The sequence below is a fragment of the Garra rufa genome, chromosome 21, assembly GCF_049309525.1.
Source record: "Garra rufa chromosome 21, GarRuf1.0, whole genome shotgun sequence".
In the NCBI taxonomy this organism is placed as follows: domain Eukaryota; kingdom Metazoa; phylum Chordata; class Actinopteri; order Cypriniformes; family Cyprinidae; genus Garra; species Garra rufa.
The window spans coordinates 13,448,998-13,469,688 of record NC_133381.1 but is presented as its reverse complement, the minus strand read 5'-3'; the positions used below and the strand labels follow the sequence as shown (position 1 = coordinate 13,469,688).

The window sequence follows — 20,691 nt, the reverse complement described above, 5'->3', positions numbered from 1 at the left end:
AAATGATTATTAAATGAATGACTTTAAGAAACTATAGTTCTTTTTAGCCAATCAAAAACATACAGGGCATCCAGCGTGTTCCAATTCTCAAACAAGTGACTCTTATGATTAGGTTCATTTTAGTGAATCAAAACCATACAATTAGGCCAGTTTAGTTCAATTTCCAAAACAAGTTACTCTTATGAATCAGTACATTTTAGTGAATCAAAAACATACAGGGCATCAAGTGTATTCCAATTCCCAAACAAGTGACTCGGAATGAATCGGTTCATTTTAGTGAATCAAAAACATACACGACATCAAGTGTATTCCAATTCCCAAACAAGTGACTCGGAACGAATCGGTTCATTTTAGTGAATCAAAAACATACACGACATCAAGTGTATTCCAATTCCCAAACAAGTGACTCGGAATGAATCGGTTCATTTTAGTGAATCAAAAACATACAGGGCATCAAGTGTATTCCAATTCCCAAACAAGTGACTCGGAATGAATCGGTTCATTTTAGTGAATCAAAAACATACACGACATCAAGTGTATTCCAATTCCCAAACATGTGACTCGGAATGAATCGGTTCATTTTAGTGAATCAAAACCATAAAATTAGACCAGTTTAGTTCAATTTCCAAAACAAGTGACTCTTATGAATCAGTTCTTTTTAGTGAATCAAAAACATAAAGGGCATCAAGTGTATTCCAATTCCCAAACAAGTGATTCGGAATGAATCGGTTCATTTTAGTGAATCAAAACCATAAAATTAGACCAGTTTAGTTCAATTTCCAAAACAAGTGACTCTTATGAATCAGTTCTTTTTAGTGAATCAAAAACATACAGGGCATCAAGTGTATTCCAATTCCCAAACAAGTGACACTTATGAATCAGTTCATTTTAGTGAATCAAAAATATACAGTGCGACCAGTTTAGTCCAATATCCAAGACAAGTGACTTTTATGAATTGGTTTATTTTAGTGAATCATAAATATACAGTGCAATCAGTGTATTCCAATTACCAAAAAAAGTGACTCTCATGAATCAGTTCTTTTTAGTGAATCAAAAACATACAGTGCGATCAGTGTAGTCAAATTCCTAAACAAGTGACTCTTATGAATCAGTTTCTTTTAGCGAATCAAAATCATACAGTGTAACCAGTGTAGTCTAATTCCTAAACAAGTGACTCTTATGAATCGGTTTCCTTTTTGTGAATTAAAACCATACAGTGCAACCAGTGTAGTCTAATTTCCAAACAAGTGACTCTTATGATTCGGTTCATTTTAGTGAATCAAAATCATACAGTGAGGCCAGTTTAGTCCAATTTGCAAACAAGTGACTCTCATGAATCGGTTCTTTCAAGTGAATCAAAACTACAGTGCATACAGTTTAGTTATATTGCTTATAAGGCTTGTGAGGGAAGTTTTTATATAAGTATTTTATTTAAAAAAATATAGTATTGTTATCTAATATAGCCAATATTTAAGGTCAATTATTGGTTTTTCATTATATTGTCTTTAAATTGTTAAATTCCATATTATTTCCAATTTCTAATAGGCTCTGATATATAAATGTGGGTGGTCATGTGTTCATGCGCTCATGGTTTAGGATGACGGTTTCTTCTGGGTGGATTTTATGCATTATCTATCCTTTATTTTCTCTTGATCATTCTGTTCCTCTGAGCCTGTTTTCTCATCTTGCTGGTACATATTGTATGGCCACTGCCTCCTTTATTCCAGAGACATGTGTTTGGCATTGAGGCAGCTCTACACCTGTCCTGGCTGTTGCAGCAGCTTGTTGTGGGCCCTGGGCTGCTGGGGGTCTTCATGGGTCTCTGCAGGCCCCAGACATGTCTCTTGGCTCCCAGCCCTCTCAGGATAAATTAGCCCTGGGGTAAAATCGAGCCAGACACAACCAGGTCGATGCCAACTGTGGGACAAATGCCCATGTGATACCATCAGGGTCTGCTTGCATGAACAATTGGACCATAACACAATACATTATTATTATATTTTGGTAGTATGATCTAATGTGTGTGTATAGGAAGATTTCATTGAGAGTTTTGCACTCGGGTAGTTGGTCCCTTCTGTCCTCATGATTCTTTTGGGTTATTGTTGGGTTATTTCAGGACAGGACACGGGATGTCTGAAATGTTCAGCCGAACCCACCTACTGTCACATTCACCTCGCCTGCTCTTCACACCACAGCCCAGCACAGCCGAGAGCAGAAAATACTTCAGTGCCGTCACAGCCCATATGTAGTGTAACCCTATCATTTTGCTTTATAGAGAGTTTAAACATGTTTCAAAAGAACATTATCTGGAACAACCCCAGCTTCTTGTCGGCTTTCAACATGCAGCCTTTTAGTTACTAGTCCAGATCTTTAACCACTAGGCTACTGATTCGTATAATATAGTATCAGTTTTGATTTTTAAACATGTGCTATTAGAATTTATATCAGTGGTCCTTGAATGAAGCACATTTTGGGTTCTGGGTAAATCTAAATTAGTACTCGCAGTTATAAAGCTCTTTGTGCTTTGTGACAACGTTGTAACTTTGTGGTACTGTAGGCTTATGCTTTGGCAGGGACTAAATGAAGTTTAATTGCCTTAATCGAGGTTTGTGATTGTTAATTGTGAACTGTGATTTTAATCACTTGGTCTGCTGGTCAGTGGAATTAATAGCTGTTAATGCAAATTGCTGCTGTTGTCAAACCTCAGCTGAACTAGAGTCCACAGATTTTCATTAAAGCAAGTGTGTTTTGTTTGTACTGTCAGTGTCTATATTTAGTTGTTCATTATTGTTCATTTTCCCTCATTTTTGTGTAGCATAGTTTTTAACATTTACTATATACACTACCAGTCAAAAGATTTTTAATGTTTTTAAAGAAGTCTTGAAAATATTTTAACTATTTAAAACAACTGTTTTCTATTTGAATATATTTTAAAATTTAATTTATTCCTCTGATCAAAGCTAAATATTATATATAAATATTTAAACAGTTGAGCACATTTTTTTAAGATTCTTTAATGAATAGAAAGACCCAAAGATCAGCATTTATCTAAAATAAAAAGGTTTTGTAAAATTATACACTATACCATTCAAAAGCTTGGAGTCAGTATCATATTTATTTCTATAATTAATTGTTTAATTATAGAAATTAATACTTTTATTTAGCGAGGATGCTTTAAATTGATCAAAAGTGATGATAAAGATATTTATAATGCTACAAAAGATTTCAGTTCTTATAAACCTTCTATTTATCAAAGAAACCTAAAAAATATTCTACTGCTGTTTTCAACACAATAATAATATTAATAAATATTTTTGGAGCAGCAAATCAGAATATTAGAATGATTTCTAAAGGATCATGTGACTGGAGTAATGATGCTAAAAATTCACAGGATTAAATTACATTTTAAAATATATTCAAATAGAAAGTTATTTTAAATAGTAAAAATATTTCAAAATTGTACTGTTTTCACTGTACTTTGAATCAAATAAATGCAGGCTTGGTGAGCAGACTGTTCAAAACCTTTTGACTGGTATTGTACTGTATACTAAATTTGGTTGATAATTTAAAAAAAAATGTTTTTTATTATTCTCAATAGGGTGGCATTTATGTAACCAAAAATACAGTAAAAACAACAAATATTATTACAATTTAAAATAACCATTTATAATGTCTTGTGAAATATTTATTTCTGTAATGGGCAGAGCTGAATTTTTAGCAGCTGTTACTCCAGTGTCACATGTATGTTTAGAAATCAGTCAAATATGCTGATTTGCTGCTCAAGAAACATTTTTTTTTTATTATCAGTGTTAAAACAGTTGTGCTGCATTATTAGGACATTAAAAATCAGCAGCTGTTTGAAAAAGAAATCTTGCTAAAACATTTTTGAATTAAATTTTAGTCTGAGATGCTTAATGCGAAAAAAATACTGAAATGCTTATACATAGTTAGGAATTAATACGATTATGAACTGCTTACTATATCGTTCTTGTTCTTGTTGTAAAATGCTGCATTTCCAGTCAAACTTAAAGTTGAATAAGGGCATAAAATAAGTTTAAAAAAATATATAAATAGTAAACGTAAAATAATTAAGAATTAATAAATACAATAATGTAATAAAATATGAAATAATGCCGCGTAAGTAAAATGAGGTACAGCATACTGCTTAGTCAGATGCACAGGTATAAAGATCTGCTTACAGCCTGGACTTAAATGTGGCTACTGTTGACATCTTGTGGGATCTTATTTTTTCCAGTGAGGCAGGGGGAGAAAAGGAGGTCTTCATGCCTGATTACTAATAAAAATTTGCCGGGAGTATCAACTCGGGGGGCTGATGTTGCTGAAGTGACACAGCCGAAATAGCTAATCTTCACAGTCGCAGTTTCAAGCACTTAGTTTCTCAGTTGTCTGTGAAATAAGCTACTCCATTTCCCTGCACCCTGCTCTCTCTCTCTCTCTCTCTCTCTCTCTCATACACACACACACACACACACACACACACACACACACACTCTTCTCTGCACTCTGCCCCCTAATACTGAAGATTTTAATAACTTATTTAGGTGGGTGTGCCTTTAGAAAGACAAGGCTAGAGATCATCTCTTATGTAGTCTACTCAAAAGAGTAGGCCTGAAATTAAATTTCTCTCATTATTTATTTAAATGTCATTATAAACCAATATGAATTACTTTTTTTATCTGTGGAACACAAAAGACCCATTTTTGAAGAATATACTGGTCATTCTGTTGAGTATAATCATATTAATATACTCATAATATAGTGTTATCTTTTAACAGCACTGTTTTGTTTTACTGAACCTCTCAGGATGTGGAGATCCGAACGAATGCGGCGCTATACCTCCCTCAGATCAGTGAGCTGCTGAACAGGGTTCCCCGACAGATGCTGCTGCTTCTGAAAACCAACGACCTGCTGAGAGGCATCGAGACTATCCTGCAGACTAGAGCCAGCTCCAGCTCCTTCATCAATATGTCCCGCTGCTGTACGCGTGCCATTGCCAGGTAAAAATGGTGCATTTTGATGTCTTGTTTGTGGTCCACAAGTTTGTTTATACTGTATCAGAATCTGCAAAATGTTAATTATTTTACCAAAATAAGAGGGATCATACAAAATGCATGTTATTGTTTATTTAGTACTGACCTGAATAAGATATTTAACATAAAAGATGTTTACATATTAGTCCACAAGAGAAAATAATAAAATTATTGATTAAAAAAAATAAAAAATGACCCCATTCAAAAGTTTACATCCCCTTGATTCTTGATACTGTGTTGTTACCTGAATGATCCACAGCTGTTTTTTGTTTTTTTTGTTCATGAGTCCCTTGTTTGTCCTGAACAGTTAAACTGCTTGCTGTTCTTCAGAAAACATCTTTGGGTCCCACAATTTTTTGATTTTCAGCATTTTTGTGTATTTGAACCCTTTCCAACAATTACTGTATGATATTAAGATCCATCTTTTCACACTGAGGACAGCTGAAGGACTCATTTGCAACTATTACAGAAGGTTCAAACACTCACTGATGCTCCAGAAGGAAAACCACCCATTAAGAGCCGGGGGTGAAAACTTTTTGAATTTGAATATCAGGGTAAATTTAACTTATTTTGTCTTCTGGGAAACGTAACTTTCTTATGTAGCCTCTGAAGGGCATTACTAAATGAAAAAATATGATATTTAGGCAAAATAAGAAAATTTTTCATTCTTTTCAAAGGTTTTCACCCCTTGGCTCTTAATGCATGGTTTTTCCCTCTGGAGCATCAGTGAGTGTTTGAACCTTCTGTGATAGTCAGGTCAGTACTAAATAAACAATAACATGCATTTTGTATGATCCCTCTTATTTCGGTAAAATAATTCACATTTTGCAGATTCTGAAAGGGGGGTGTAAACTTTTGACCGTTCAAAAGTTTGGGATTAGTACGATCTTTAATGTTTTTTAAGGAATATTCTTATGCTTTTTATTATTTAAATGTAATGTATCATTTCTGTGTGAATATACTGCAAAATGTGATTTATTTCTGTGATGCAAAGCTGAATTTTCAGCATCATTACTCCAGTCTTTAGTGTCACATACAGAAATCATTCTAATATACTGATTTATTATCAATGTTGAAAACAGTTGTGCTGCTTAATATTTGTTGGAACCTGTGATAAATAACATAAATAAAAAGTAAAAAAAAAAAAAAGATAAAAAGAAATCTTTGGTAACAATATAAACTACAATTTAAAAGTTTGTGGTCATTTTTATTTTTATTTTTTATTCACCAAGGATGTGTTCAGTTGATAAAAAATGATACCAAAGACATATATTGTTAGAAAAGATTTATATTTTGAATAAATGCTGCTCTTTTAAACTTTGTATTCATCAAAGAATCCTGAAAAAGAATCAAAGGTTTCAAAACAATTATTAAGCAGCACTAATAATAAATTAGCATATTAAAATGATTTCTAAAGGATCACGTAACACTGAAGACTGGAGTAACGGCTGCTGAAAATTCTGCTTTGCATCTGAGGAATATATATATATAAATATATATATAAAAAAGCATTATGTTAAACTAGAATAATATTCCACAATATTACTGTTTTTTCTGTATTTTTGATCAAGTAAACACAGCCTTGATGAGCATAAGAGAATTAAAAATCTTACAGATCCCAAACTTTTGAACACCATTTTATGTATTACTAGAATAGTCACAAGGTTAGACTTTCAGCATCTAAACAAACCGGTTCCCACACATCAGGAGTGTGTCTGCTCTTAAACGCCTCATTCTCGCTGTTCAGTGGGCTCTCATTGGCTCATCTCTGTGTGTCTGCTCTGGAGCACAAGTCCCTGATGTCATCTCAGTGCTCAAAGACAGTGTCATCTCTCTCACACTAGTAACCCACAGACACTATCCCACACGCAGCAGGAACTCTTGTTCATTTAAGCAGACTCTGTGGGACCTCACAAAGCATTTAAATGCACTCAGACACACAGGCGCATGACTTACCAGCCCCTCACCCTGAAATGAATGCCACTGTATTGTACTATATTGTACTTTCCGCAGCAGTGAGCAGTGATCATATTGATTTATTCTCACCATTCTAATGAAGAACACGATGATTGGAGGAGAAAATCGTTCGGATTTGAAGGAGGGCTCCTGACAGTTGTCAGCGCCGAGACGCTCACTTCTGCTCGTAAAGGATTTCAGCACGATACAGAAAGAAAGAAGCACCCAGACATGAAACTCAATGTCGTCTGCCTCACCGCCTCTTTATTAAAACCAAATGGCAGCAAAGTGCAGAATGCAGAATCTAAAATCCATTACCAATTGCCATGCTCACAGACACAGCAGAAAGAAAAAGACAGACCTAGAGAAGTAACCGGACCATCACACACTGATTTAGTTTGATGGGAGCTGAAATGTTTGCGGTATCATCTATTACGGTGAGTTAGGTTTTTATAGTACAAGCCGTAGGAATAGTTCATCCAAAAATGAAAATTCTACCATCATTTACTCACCCTCAAACCTGCAAGGCTTTCTTTTTTATCTGTGGAGCACAAAAGCAGACATTTTTCAAAAATTGTTACGCAAGACTTGTCATACAACAAGAACACCAAAAAGCTCCAAAAAGGATAAAATAGTTCAAACAACTTGATTTTCAAGGTCTTCTGACTTCATAAAACAGATTTGAAGAGAAAATCTTGCATCTAGCCTGTGCCTGTATCCAGCATTCGAAAATGGGACTCTAAAATGGCTTGGAAAACTGTGCTTCAGTCACATAGACCACTTTTATGGTGCTTTTATGGTGTTTTTGTCGTTTTTGGAGCTCTGGTGACTGAACTGTCTACAAAATGACTCAGACCTTAGTGCTTTTGTGTCAAATAGATAAAACTAACAGCATACTTGTTTGAATCGATATGAAAGGGATAGTTGACACAAAAATGCAAATTCTGTCATTAATTAATCACCCTTATGTTGTTCAAAACCCGTAAGACTTTTGTTTGTCTTTGGAAAACAAAGCAATATATTTTTGATTAAATCCAAAAGCTTTCTGACCGTAAATAGACATAAACACAATTACACGTTCAAGGCCCAGAAAGCTACTAAGGACATCGTTAAAACAGTGAAATCAGTGATTCACCATTAATTTTATGAATCTACGAGAATGCTTATTGTGCACAAAGAACCTTTCTGGGCCTTGTCTATGCAGAGTCCGAAAGTTCTCGGATTTCATCAAAAATATCTTAATTTGTGTTCTGAAAATGAACAAAGATATTATAGGTTTGGAATGACATGAGGGTGAGTCATTAATGACAGAATTTTCATATTTGGGTGAACTAACTCTTGAAGGTGAGTAAATAATGACCGAATTTTCATCTTTGAGTGAACTATTTCTTTAAAGAACAGAATTATGAGTTATGTTCTTTCTTTGTAGTCTATACAGCCCACTCACTTTTCTTTGAAACAGACACTCCGTGAAGCAACGTCATGAAGAAATTAGGTTATTTTTCTTAGTCTCCCCATGAAAGCGAAGTGACATTAGCATTCATTCTGTAGCCTCACACTGTTAAGTATTATTTTCAGCTTCACTTTACAAGTGACTAATGCAATCCACGTGATCACGCTTCTGGAGGTGTCCCTGCGCTTTTCGAAATACTTAATGGTGTCTGGAGGAAATTAGAAGAAAAAGACATCTTTTCTTTTACATGTTACATCCGTTTACAAATTTGCTTAGCCTTTGTTAATCAAAGTTGATTTCAGCATATGAGGTGATGGGTAAAATGCGATGAACCACTTTCTAACAAACGTATAACTTGCTTAAACCTGGTCTGCCACAGTCTATAACAACATTTATGAAGGTGAAATTACTGGGATAATCATAAACTTTAATTAATATCATTGTAACACACAGCCTATGTAGGTAATTAATTGGTTAACTTTATTAAAGCATAGCTGCTAGCAGCTACTTAAGTATGAACCATAAATGCTAGTTACTTCAGCACTTCAGCATTTAAAGAGCTCTGAGTAATTAATCAGACTAATCACGAGTCCTTCAATTAGTATTTGAGTAACACTATGTAATATCTTTCATTAATAATTCTAAATACTATATTAGCCTGTGGAGTGATTAACAAATCTGTAGTGCATGTCCATTAAAGGAGAAGTTCATTTCCAGGGCAAAAATTTATAGATAATTTACTCACCCCCTTGTCATCCAAGCTGTTCATGTCTTTATTTCTTCAGTCGTAGAGAAATTATGTTTTTTGATGACTTCTATGGTGTCCGCGAGTTTGAACTACCAAAATGCAGTTTAAATGCAGCTTCAAAGGGCTCTAAACGATCCCAGTTGAGGAAGAAGGGTCTTATCTGGCAAAACAACCAGGTTTTTTTCCAAAAATAATACAATTTATATACTTTTTAACCTCAAATGCTCGTTGTGTCTAGCTCTGCGTGTAATCTGTGTATTCCTGTTCAAGGTATGTCGAAAAACTCCCATCTCATTTTCATTTTCATTTTCCTCCAACTTCAAAATCTTCTTTGCACGTACATCTGCAGCGATGTAGGACGATTTTGAAGTTGGAGGAGAAAATGAAATGGGAGTTTTTCAACATACCCTAACTGTCATGAACCGGAATACACAGAGTACACGCAGAGCTAGACAAGACAAGCATTTGCGGTTAAAAAGTATATAAATTGTTAATATTTTTTAGAAAATAACCAATCGTTTTGCTAGATAAGACCCTTCTTCCTCAGCTGGGATCATTTAGAGCTGCATTTAAACTGCAATTTGGAAGTTCAAACTCGTGGGCGCCATAGAGGTCCACTATATGGAGATAAATTCTAAAATGTTTTCTTTACGACTGAAGAAAGAAAGACATGAACATCTTGGATGACAAGTGAGTGAGTAAATTATTTGTAAATTTTTGTTCTGGAAGTGAACTTCTTTAAAGGAGACCTATTATGCCCCTTTTTACAATATGTAGTGTAATATAAGTCTCAGGTGTCCTCTGTAAAGTTACATCTCAAAATACCCCACAGATCATTTATTATATAATTAAAAAAATGCCTATTTTGAGTAATAGCAGAGACACGCTGTTTTCGTGCATGTTTTTTTAAATGCAAATGAGCTGCTGCTCCCCACCCCCTTTTCCAGAATAGGACTGTGCATTTACAGCTTAAACTCATGGTTTTGATTATCATGTCTACCGCACTAAAATCATGCATTTTTAAGCCACATTAGTTTAAACTTAAACAGATATAAGGTTTTCTGAGTGCACACATCCGCAGCACATGTGCACAGAAAGCGGCTGTCACTCAGCATGTGAGTACTAAACTAAGTTCTCTTTCATGTCTTATTGCGCTTAAACGGCCAAATACACACAGGTTTATGTTAAAAACACACATGAGTTACAAAAACAGTTGATTATGTTTGTGAAGGTAAACCGCTGAGTAAGAAATCGCATGTTTATATTAAATCTGTGTGGCAGCAGTGTAATATACAGTAAATAAATCAATAAATCCACTGCTCTCTTGTCTCCTCTGAGGCTGGGACTCTAAATAGTGTTCTGTGCTCGTCTGTGCAGCCAACGACAGAATAGTTAGCATGCTTTGCTGTAGGTGGAAACATGCAGATTAAGGGGTGGTTACATTATAATAAGATCCCCTTTTTACATGCTTGCAGAGAAAGGCTTACCAAAATGTATTACTGGGTTGTCCTTTTTCATGTCTTCTAGTTAGATGCACCGGGGACGCAATTATAGCACTTAAACACATGATATGTCCCCTTTAAAATATAAATATAAATAAAGTTTAATGACATTTCTTACCGTGATCTTTTAAATACATGATGCAAAGATGTTTAGTGTTTATTAATGAAAGTTATTGAGCTCAGAATTTGTGCGCACTTGCTGCCATTTTTAAAGTAAATAACCACTCACTTAAAAACCTTTTAAAAAAATCTATTTGTGATGTACTAAATCTGATATTTTAAGAGTTTTGGCATTGTGGTTGCGTCCCTAGAAATAAATACTTTCCCAGAAAGAATATTTGATCTCTGAGTTGCCATTTTGTAATTACAGTAATTCTGCCATAATGGGAAAGCAACTTCAAGTGAGCTTTAGTCTTAACCAAGCAAATCGTTTTTTGTTTTTTGGTTTCGATAATTGACATTAAGTTTTTTCAGCCCCTCCATCAGACTGCATCTTTATTCTTTCTACCAACCACTGAGCCGCCCACATAGGGTTGTTAGATATCATAACGCAGCAAAGATGCATTTATGCGGCTCTCAGAAATTTGCTAGATGATGCAGGATGTTATGATATATTGTTTTTGAAATGTGCATTAATGCCGCTTCCTGTGAAGGTAGTCATTTTCAGGTTTCGGACATATCGGGTGATCAGGGTAATGAAAAACGAGGAGGAGTGGAGTTGGAGGAGTGGAGTTGCATTCTGGGTTCAGTGCTTCTGTCATTCTCTGTCCGCTCGCAGGGACAGACAGAGACTGAAAGACCTCTCGCTGAGCTGGGTTAATAATTCATCTCCTGCTCAGCTGTGACAACATCTACTATATCTCATTTTGATATATTCAATATGGATAATTCACATGATACACAAAGTAATACTCTAAATATACACCTGCAGGATGCAAAACTAGCTGTAGTGCCACATGTAATAATTGGCTTTGGCTATAATTGAATCAATTACACATGCATATATTACACTACTGTTCAAATGTTTGGGGTCAGTAATATATTTTTTTGAAAGAAAATAATATTTATATTCAGGAGGATGGATCAAATTGATCAAAAGTAACTGTACAGACATGTTACAATAGAATCTTGGAAAAAAGAAAGAAAGCATATGTATCAGTTTCCACAATAAATAAAAAAAATAAAATAAATGTGCCAAATTGGAACAAGTTATGTTTTAATATATGGTAAAAAAATAAATGAATAATAACAGGTTTAATAATAACAATAATAACACGATTTAGACACTTTTTCTTTTCCTTTTTATATCTTGCAGTTGCAAGTTGTAAACTTGTGATTGCGAATCTACGTCGACTTTTACTTTACCACTTTTTTTGTTTCAATTCAATTCTTGCAAAGTTTATATCTCACATTTCTAAATGTATATGCTGCATTTATTAGATTATATCTCAGAATTACAAGGGGAGAAGTCACAAATATGAGACCAAAATTACCTTTTTTAAGCTTTTTTTCCATGGTGAAAACATGTTTCCACAATTTTACTGTGTTTTTGATCAAATAAATACAGCCTTTTGTTGCACAACAATCAATAAAATAAAATAATTCAGCTGTTAAACCAAACTAAAATTGTAAAAATGAATCAAGAAACAAAAATAAAAACAGCTTAAATTGTAGTAATATTTCACAATATTACTGTATAAGTGTTTTGTTTGTTTTTTTTTTTACTTTTTTTATGGAAGCTTGTTTAATAAAACAATAAGGAATAAAAAATAAGGTAATTTTGACTTTTTATCTTACATTTCTGACTTTTTCTCACAATTCAAACTTTTCTTTTTTTCTCAGAATGAATTTACATCTTGAAGTTGCAAGTTATACAATTTTAAATGTGAATTTGCATCTCACAATTCTGACCTTTTTCACGTTTTGCTGTTTTTTCGCAGAATTGTGATTTTATTTTTTGAGTTTATATCTCACATTTCTGGGTTTATATGTTGTAGTTTATCTCAGAATTACAGGGGGAGAAGTCAGAAATACAAAAAAAAAAAAAAAAAAAAAAAGTTTTTATCCCATGGTGGAAACATGCTTCCATAGTTTTACTTATTGATCAAAAAAATGCAGCACAATATTATGTTAAGAAGGTTTTTTTAATGTAAGCTTGTTTCCACCATAAAAAAATAAAAATATAAAAATAAAAATAAGGTAATTGTTTATCTTACATTTCTGACTTTTTCCTCACAATTAAGACTTTTTTTTTTTAAATTAGAATAAATTTATATCTTGGAGTTGTGAGTTATGAACTGAATTTACATCTCACAATTCTGACTTTTTATGTTTTGATTCGGACCTCTTTTTTTCTCCGAATTATGATTTTATTGCATGCAATTTTGAGTGTATATCTCACATTTCTGAGTTTATATGGTGCATTTCTGGGTTTATATCTCAGATTTGGAAAAATGCTTACAAAGTTTTACTGTATTTTTGATCAAATAAATGCAGCCTTTTGCTTCAAAAACATTTTTAAAAAACTTACCGAACCCAAACTTTTAATTCAGTGCATAATTTATTAATTTATTACATTAGCTGTGCCATCACGGGTAGTTATGTTTTATAGAAAACAGGTTAAATTGTAATAATATTTCATAATATTAGCTAAATAAAAAATAGAAAGCAGGTTAAATTGTTAAATATTATCTTTATACGTTTTTTTTTTTATATTTTATGGAAGCTTGTTTCCACTATGGAATAAAAAATCTTACATTTTTATACTTTTTGACCTCACAATTCAGACTTTTTTTTCTCAGAATTAATTTATATCTTGCAGTTGTGCAAGCTATTAACGATTTTCCTTACGAATAAACAAATTTACATTTACAATTCTCACTTTGTTTCAGTTCTCACCTTTTATTTCAGAATTGTGAGTTTATATCTCAGAATTGCAAGAAGGGAAAGTCAGAATTGAGAGATTAAAAAAAATGCAATTAGCTTTAATAAGTTTTTCTCCCATGGTGGAACAAGCTCCTATAGTTTTACTGTATTTTTGATCAAATAATATATTAATATATTTAATATGTTAAATAAATAATAAATGCAATTTGATCAAATATATATATGTGACCAGTAAGAAATAAGTAAGAGCTATTTTTCCAGCTCAATTCTCCTAGATTTGGCAGGTCTGACAAAAAACCTTTGGACTCTGTGTGTTCAGCATGCAACAAGTTACTGTTGACATTTTTTTTGCAAGGTTTCAGGCAAAGTAGGACAGGTGACGATTCGTGACTGACTCCTGGGTTCCCATCAGTCCCTTCTTTCTGTTTTCAGCCTGTATTCTGTTCGTGCTGTCGCTGTGCTCCTGTCAGAGGGTGGAAATGATACCACAGTGTGACATCTCCAGTCTGACACAGCAGCAACGGTCTGAAAAGTCAAACTTGTCCAGCTCAAAAAGCTTTGAAAACTCAAAAATTAAAAGCAAATTTCACCATGACCCTACTCTTATTTCTCACTCCCCTCGTCTTTAATTTTTCCCAAGGGAACGTGTAAGGAAATGAATGCGATTTCACTTACTGTTTGTCAGTTCAAAGCTGTTCACTGTGACAACGTGAGATGCATTCAGGAGAGCGGAGGAGTCATTGTTTTCCCCCCAAGGATATCCCACTTACAGTACTACGGCCTTGACACTGCTGTCTCTCTCTGTCTCTCGCTCACACTGTTAATATTACATGACCTAGTGCGGTCTGTCTAAAGTCCTCACTTATACCGTGAAGCCCGAGCCAACACAATCTGAATCATTTACAGCCAACTTACTTTAACCAGTGTAATCTCACCTCATCTTTCTCTGTGTCTCTGTGTCCCTCTTTTAGACACAAGAGGAGTAAAACAAAGTCTCGGACCAGGCGACTGCAGATCTCTCTGTCTGAGCGTTGGTCTTTGTGCCAGATAGATCTGTATGAACTTGGGATGTGGCTCCGCAGCTCCATGTTGGCCAGATGGGTCTGTTACCTCTTCTACTGCCTGCCCTACACTCCCTGATAGCCTTGAATCAGGCCATTACACCCTCTGCATTAAACTCAACACACTGCCCAAGTGCATTGTAGGGTTAATCATGGACTGTTTTTAATGAGAGCTAAAAGTAACAGTCGTTTTTGTAACTTAACAGACAGCCATAGTCATGAAAGGTGATTGATCATGTGGTCAGTATCTGTCTCCATGCATGTTTACTTTCTTTTAAAGCATCCAAATGATATTTATCACAGTACTGTAAGTTTGTATCATGCAGTATCTCAGACTTGTGAATTCGCTTCTGGATTCAACACTTCATGGAAATTCTTCATTTTACATTCCTTCAGATTTCAGAACATCGCAAACATTTCATTGTAACAGTTAAAGCATAATATAAACATTATAATTAATTTATTTTGGGACTTTCATTAGATTTTTTACAGCAAAACTGGTTTATTTGTCATGCTGGATCAATAAATGGGAGCATTTTTATTTTTCGTGTTTGTTTGCGGGTTTCCTTTTTATTTTTTCAGTCACATTATATTTATTCATCTGTGAACCAACACATGCATTTTTCACATGGAACACAACAGATGAAGGTTTAAATAACGTAAACGCTTCTCAGTTTGTTGCATATAAGTGTAGGATGACCTAAGGGCTGTCAAGCTTTGAAAGAAAAAAAGTAATTTATTATTCTTTTTAGGGGTTCAAGCACGTAGCTTGTAATTGTTAGAATGGCCAAGAATCAGCAATCTCCACGTAAAACTGATCAGGCAGACCAAACCGTAAGTCGTAGAGACTTGAAACTTGGAGGGATGGTAGTACTCACACTGTCTACAACGTCACTCAGACTCGGCCCAATCGGCCTGACGGGGTTACTACAGCGATTAAAAGTACGAAATCATTCATAACCCTGGCGAAATTTTGGGGTATTTTGCATTTTTTGAAAAACCCGACGAGTTTGCGAACTAGTCCTAGGTTTTTCGCCTGATCGGAACCTAACCATTGTGGGAGGATTTTCTGGAGAGTGAATATCAATAATTATCAAAAAAAAAAAGTCGAATTTTCGACCTTCCATCACAAAGGGATGCCAAAACGTTCGAAAGTGGGAGGGTCACTTTTACTGAAACATCTACAACTTTTGAACAGAATGAGATATCTTTGCCAAACTCACAATGCCTATGTAAGAGCTAAGGTCACGTGAAAACAACATTAATGCTTCTCAGTTAGGTACAGGTAAGTTGTATGATGACTATGGTTTACTATGTTCTAGTCAGTGTTATTTTAGTATAATTTATAGACTGTATCTCCACATAAAACTAATCGGGCTGACCAAACCGTAAGTCATAAAGACTTGAAACTTGGAGGGCGGGTAGTACTCACACTGTCTACAATGTCACCAAGGCTCAGCCTAATTGGCCTGACAGGGGTGCTACAGCAATCAAAAGTATGAAAGCGCTCATAACTCTGGCAAAAGTTTTGGGTATTGCGCATTTCTTTTAACTAGTCCTAGTTTTTTTTGCCCAGTCAGAACCAAACCAGTACAGGAAGATTCTCTGAAAAGTGAATCTCAATAATTATCAAAAAAAAAAAAGAACTTTCGCCCCATCTGTCATAAAGGGATGCCAAAACTTTAGAAAAGGGGAGGGCCGCTTTTACTAAAATGGCTACAACTTTTAAACGGAATGAGATATCTTCGCCAAACTTGCAACGCGTATGTAAGAGCTGAATCTGAGTTGCAGGGCCACTTGGTGGTGCTATAAGAGGGGAAAAAGCATAAAAACGGCCATAACTACGCACCTGTTTGTCTTATCGACATGATTGGTATGCACAGTCTAGGTCCAAAGTGCCACAAGTGGCTATGAGGACACTGTGCATCTCAAAAGACATGGTCGTCTAGGCAGATGAACTTATTAGACAAGCTTAACAGAGGTCGATCAGAACGAAACTCATTGGGCCTGTTTGCTTCATGTCCCTAAAGGTCTGTGAGAAATTTTAAAGAAATTGGCCACTGGGGGCGATATTACCTTTTTCAAGGGTGTAAATGAATGTATATTGTGCGTTTTTTCACACATATGCATGATATTAATATCATATGAGAGACCTCCTCGTTCTGAAGAACCACTGCTGTCAATCAAACCATTTGCTAAATGATTGAGAAAATGTAAAAAAAAAAAAAAAAAAAACACTTTTGTGAACTAGTCCTAGGTTTTTTGCTCAATCTGAAAAAAAAAAAACACTGCAGTATAATTCTCTGGACTCTCTAGATTAATAATTATTAAAAAATTTAAACTTTCAATGTTTGAAAGGGGGAGGGCCGCTTTTACTAAAACAGCTATAACTTTTGAACTGAATGACATATCTTTGCCAAACTTACAATGCATACGTAAGAGCTGAATTTAAGGTCACATGAAAAAAAGTCGCAGATCTTGGCCACTTGGTGGTACTATAAGAGGGAAAAAAAAATATAAAAACGGCCATAACTATGCACCCGTTTGTCCTATCAGTGTGGCTATGAGGACATTTGTGTATCTCAAAAAACATGGCCGCCATAGGCCAATGAACTTTGAGTTTGAGCACCTATTAGACAAGTTTAACGAAGGTTGATCGGGATGAAATTCAGCCACTGGGGGTGCGATTTCACATTTTTCAGAGCGTAAAAGAATGTATATTGCACAGTTTTTCACACATGCACACAATATTCATTCAATACAATAGATCTCCTCATTCTAAACAACTTTGCCTCTAGAAACACTCTTGTCGATCAAACCATTTGTTAAATGTCCTAGGTTTTTTGCTGAATCTAAAACAACAACAACAACACTGTAGTACAATCCTCTGGACTCTCTAGGTCAATAATTATCAAAAAAAATTGAAATGTACCTTTTGGGAAGCTATAACGGGGTCGTTTAGAAAAGGGGCCTGTCCAAAAATGCCCCCTATAAAGCCTAAACGAAAACTCAAAACTTCACGAAACCTGCTGAGCATATGCGACAGGTGATTCTAAGCAGGCATGCAAAGTTTTAGGGAGATCAGACCACAGCTGGCGCTATAACCATTAAAAATGCTTTTTAAATCATTGATTGAGATGGTTACAGGCTTGCTAAATAATGTCTTTTTTCATATGTGCTTAAATGTCTTAAAGCGCTTGAACCCCGATAATCGCTGCTTGCGGCTATATTTAATTTTAGTTTTAATTTAAATTTTAGTTTCCATTTTTACTTTTAGTAGGTAATTTTGTTTTTGTCATTTTTATTATTATTTTTAAATATTGTCATCGTTTTTTAATTACATTTTAGCTTTTAGTTTTTGTTTATTTAATTATAGTTATTTAAATACCTTAAAAGTAGACACTTTACTTACATTTAATGTGCTTTCTATGGAAATTTCTTTTGACGTGGACATCTTAACGTCTTTGACCTGTATATTTTTAATCTGTGCTAAGAATGACATTGACATTGTTCATGATGATCTGATCACAATATATGATGTTTGAATATGTGGACAAGTATGTTGGAAGTGTTTGAAATTACATGAGGGTAAAGTGTTTATTTTTAATAACTTTAAACCTACATTACTTCATGACAGTGGTATAAAATAAAATCAAGAGCAAACTGCATAAATGTTGTAAGCTAAACATGTATTAGATGTTAAAATATACATCACAGCTAGTCTTTTTTTATCCAGAGGGCAAGTTTTGGATCAATTACACTCTGTTCTTCCCTCCCAGGTTAGCTTTTTCAGGTAAGACCCCAGATGAGGGGCCACAGGAGCAGAGCATCACAGAAAACCCCTCACTTCCCCCAAGCCTGAAGGCAACAGCCAGCAGTCAGGAAGTCCAAACCCTGCCATACTAATGCCCTCAGGCTAGAGAGCAGATTTTAGCTGCCAAGCATGGGATGATGGACGCAGTTATCTGCTCAACAAGTCTCTTCCACATCACTCTCCGCTCAGCTGCACGGCTGAAACCAAATTGCTGAATTCCAGCCTCACCATCCCCAATAATGTGTCATTTACTGTGTCCACAGTTAATCCTGTCAGGCACGAATTGCAGCTATAGTGTGTTTCCAGGAACCGTGCAAACTTGTAATTAATAATTTCTGTGGATGGGATGCACTCAAATTGCGTAAGTGCACTATTACATTTTTTCTGTCCCCTTGATATTAGCTCTTTACAATATCTGTTGTGCTATCCTTTTATCTGACCTGTTGTTGTTTGTCGTGTCAGGAAAATTGCAATGGTTAGCAATAGCTGAGCTGAAGGGTGAGGCCCAAAAAGATGGAGGTAACTCTTTAAAAAAAGAAAAAAAGTTCTTTTTGATGAAATTATTAAATGAAAACCAATCCTGAGCAGTGATGCTGCTACCATATTAATATTTCTAACACAAAACACTGCAGTTATGTACTGTTGTCTCCTCTTTGTCTTTGCTTGTTCTGATGAGTCAGAAATGGAAAATCTCTCTCCATCTCTCTCTGCTGAGTAAGAAAAGGACAATGGCTGCTTTTTCCTTATCACTTTCTTTCCATCTCTTAATTAGACTCGACCTCTGTAGGCAAACCCAGAGCCAACGTTAAGCCTATGTCTGCCCAGAATAAAAAATCCATCCATCTTGATCAAAAAGCTGAGGCTGGAGCTGCCAAATGTAATCACCCTGGTAATAGGTCTGAAGCCTTCAGTGGGTACAAAAAGACGCCCGGCGTTGCTGTAAGGTGACCGGAGAAGTAGAAGTTCAGCTTCAGGTGTATTCTTTGGTTGATTTTCAGTGGTTTGCAAACATATTCCGTAATTTGGTAATCAACTCAAAATAATAGAAGATGACCACTAAGTGAACTGTATACTTATCCTAAAGTTATTTCCCTTTCTAACTGTACTCTTAATCCTTTAATGTTAGTTACCATACACTACCAGTCAAACGTTTTTGAACAGTAAGATTGTTTTAAAGAAGTCTCTTCTGCTCACCATGCCTGCATTTATTTAATCCAAAGTACAGCAAAAACTGTAAAATTATGAAATATTTGTACTATTTAAAAGAACTGTTTTCTATTTGAATATATTTTAAAATGTAATTTATTCCTGTGAAAGCTGAATTTTTAGCACCATTACTCCAGTCACATGATCTTTCAGAAATCATTCTAAAAGTCTGATCAAAAGACATTTATTATTATTATGATGTTAAAAACAGCTGAGTAGAATTTTTTTTTTCAGGTTTAGTTGGTGAATAGAACGTTCAGAAGAACAGCATTTATCTGAAATGTAAATCTTTTGTAACAATATAAATGTCTTTAGTATAGAACTTTGGATTTTCCCATAGACTGTGACAGTTTGCAAAGGGTATGAATAATTTTGGACATGCCACTTTTTGTTCAAATGTAAATAGAAGCTGAGAAATATTTTTTTCCACAATGATGCCTCTGGATGACACAGGAGAAGTGTATATATACGTGTGTGTGTGTGTGTGTGTGTGTGTGTGTGTGTGTGTGTGTGTGTGTGTGTGTGTGTGTGTGTGTGTGTGTGTGTGTGTATATATATATATATATATATAATTTATGTATTTATTTTTTGTCGTTGGTGCTAAAATCATAACAGCTTTATTGTCAAAGCAAACCTTGTGCAAATGAACAGTAATCTGCATAGAAATATAATATGCATATCTGTTTATAGCAATATGTGGATTTGATGTATGTCATTTTCCAGTTATTATATTATCAGTGGCTTTGTTGCTGCGGATTAGTGAAAAGAAATAAGGCATAGGAAGTAAATTAAATGTCACTATCAATTGCCCCACATACTAGAATGTAATCTCTTTACTTCCCCACGATGTATGAAGGGGGAGTACACATTTACACCACTGTACTATACCTCATGTTGCTCACGTAAGGCTTAATATACTGCAACTAAATTCTCAAATGTTTGTACTGTATCACTGCTTTTTTCTGCTGTTAACCTGCTCAAAGCCTGTTAAGTCTTGGATCAGGCCCAACCAGA

The 20,691-nt window shown here is 34.9% G+C and overlaps 1 protein-coding gene across 1 annotated transcript in view; it reads left to right on the top strand.

Moving 5' to 3' along the window:
* The window catches only part of adck1 (aarF domain containing kinase 1), a 107,103-nt gene extending 91,905 nt beyond the window's left edge, over nucleotides 1-15,198 (top strand). Inside the window, exons 7-8 of the mRNA XM_073827393.1 lie at nucleotides 4,825-5,018; nucleotides 14,568-15,198. Coding sequence (XP_073683494.1) covers nucleotides 4,825-5,018; nucleotides 14,568-14,736 — 363 coding nt within the window. The 3' untranslated portion in view covers nucleotides 14,737-15,198. The remainder of the gene's footprint in view (nucleotides 1-4,824; nucleotides 5,019-14,567) is intronic.
* The last annotated feature ends 5,493 nt before the right edge of the window (nucleotides 15,199-20,691 follow it).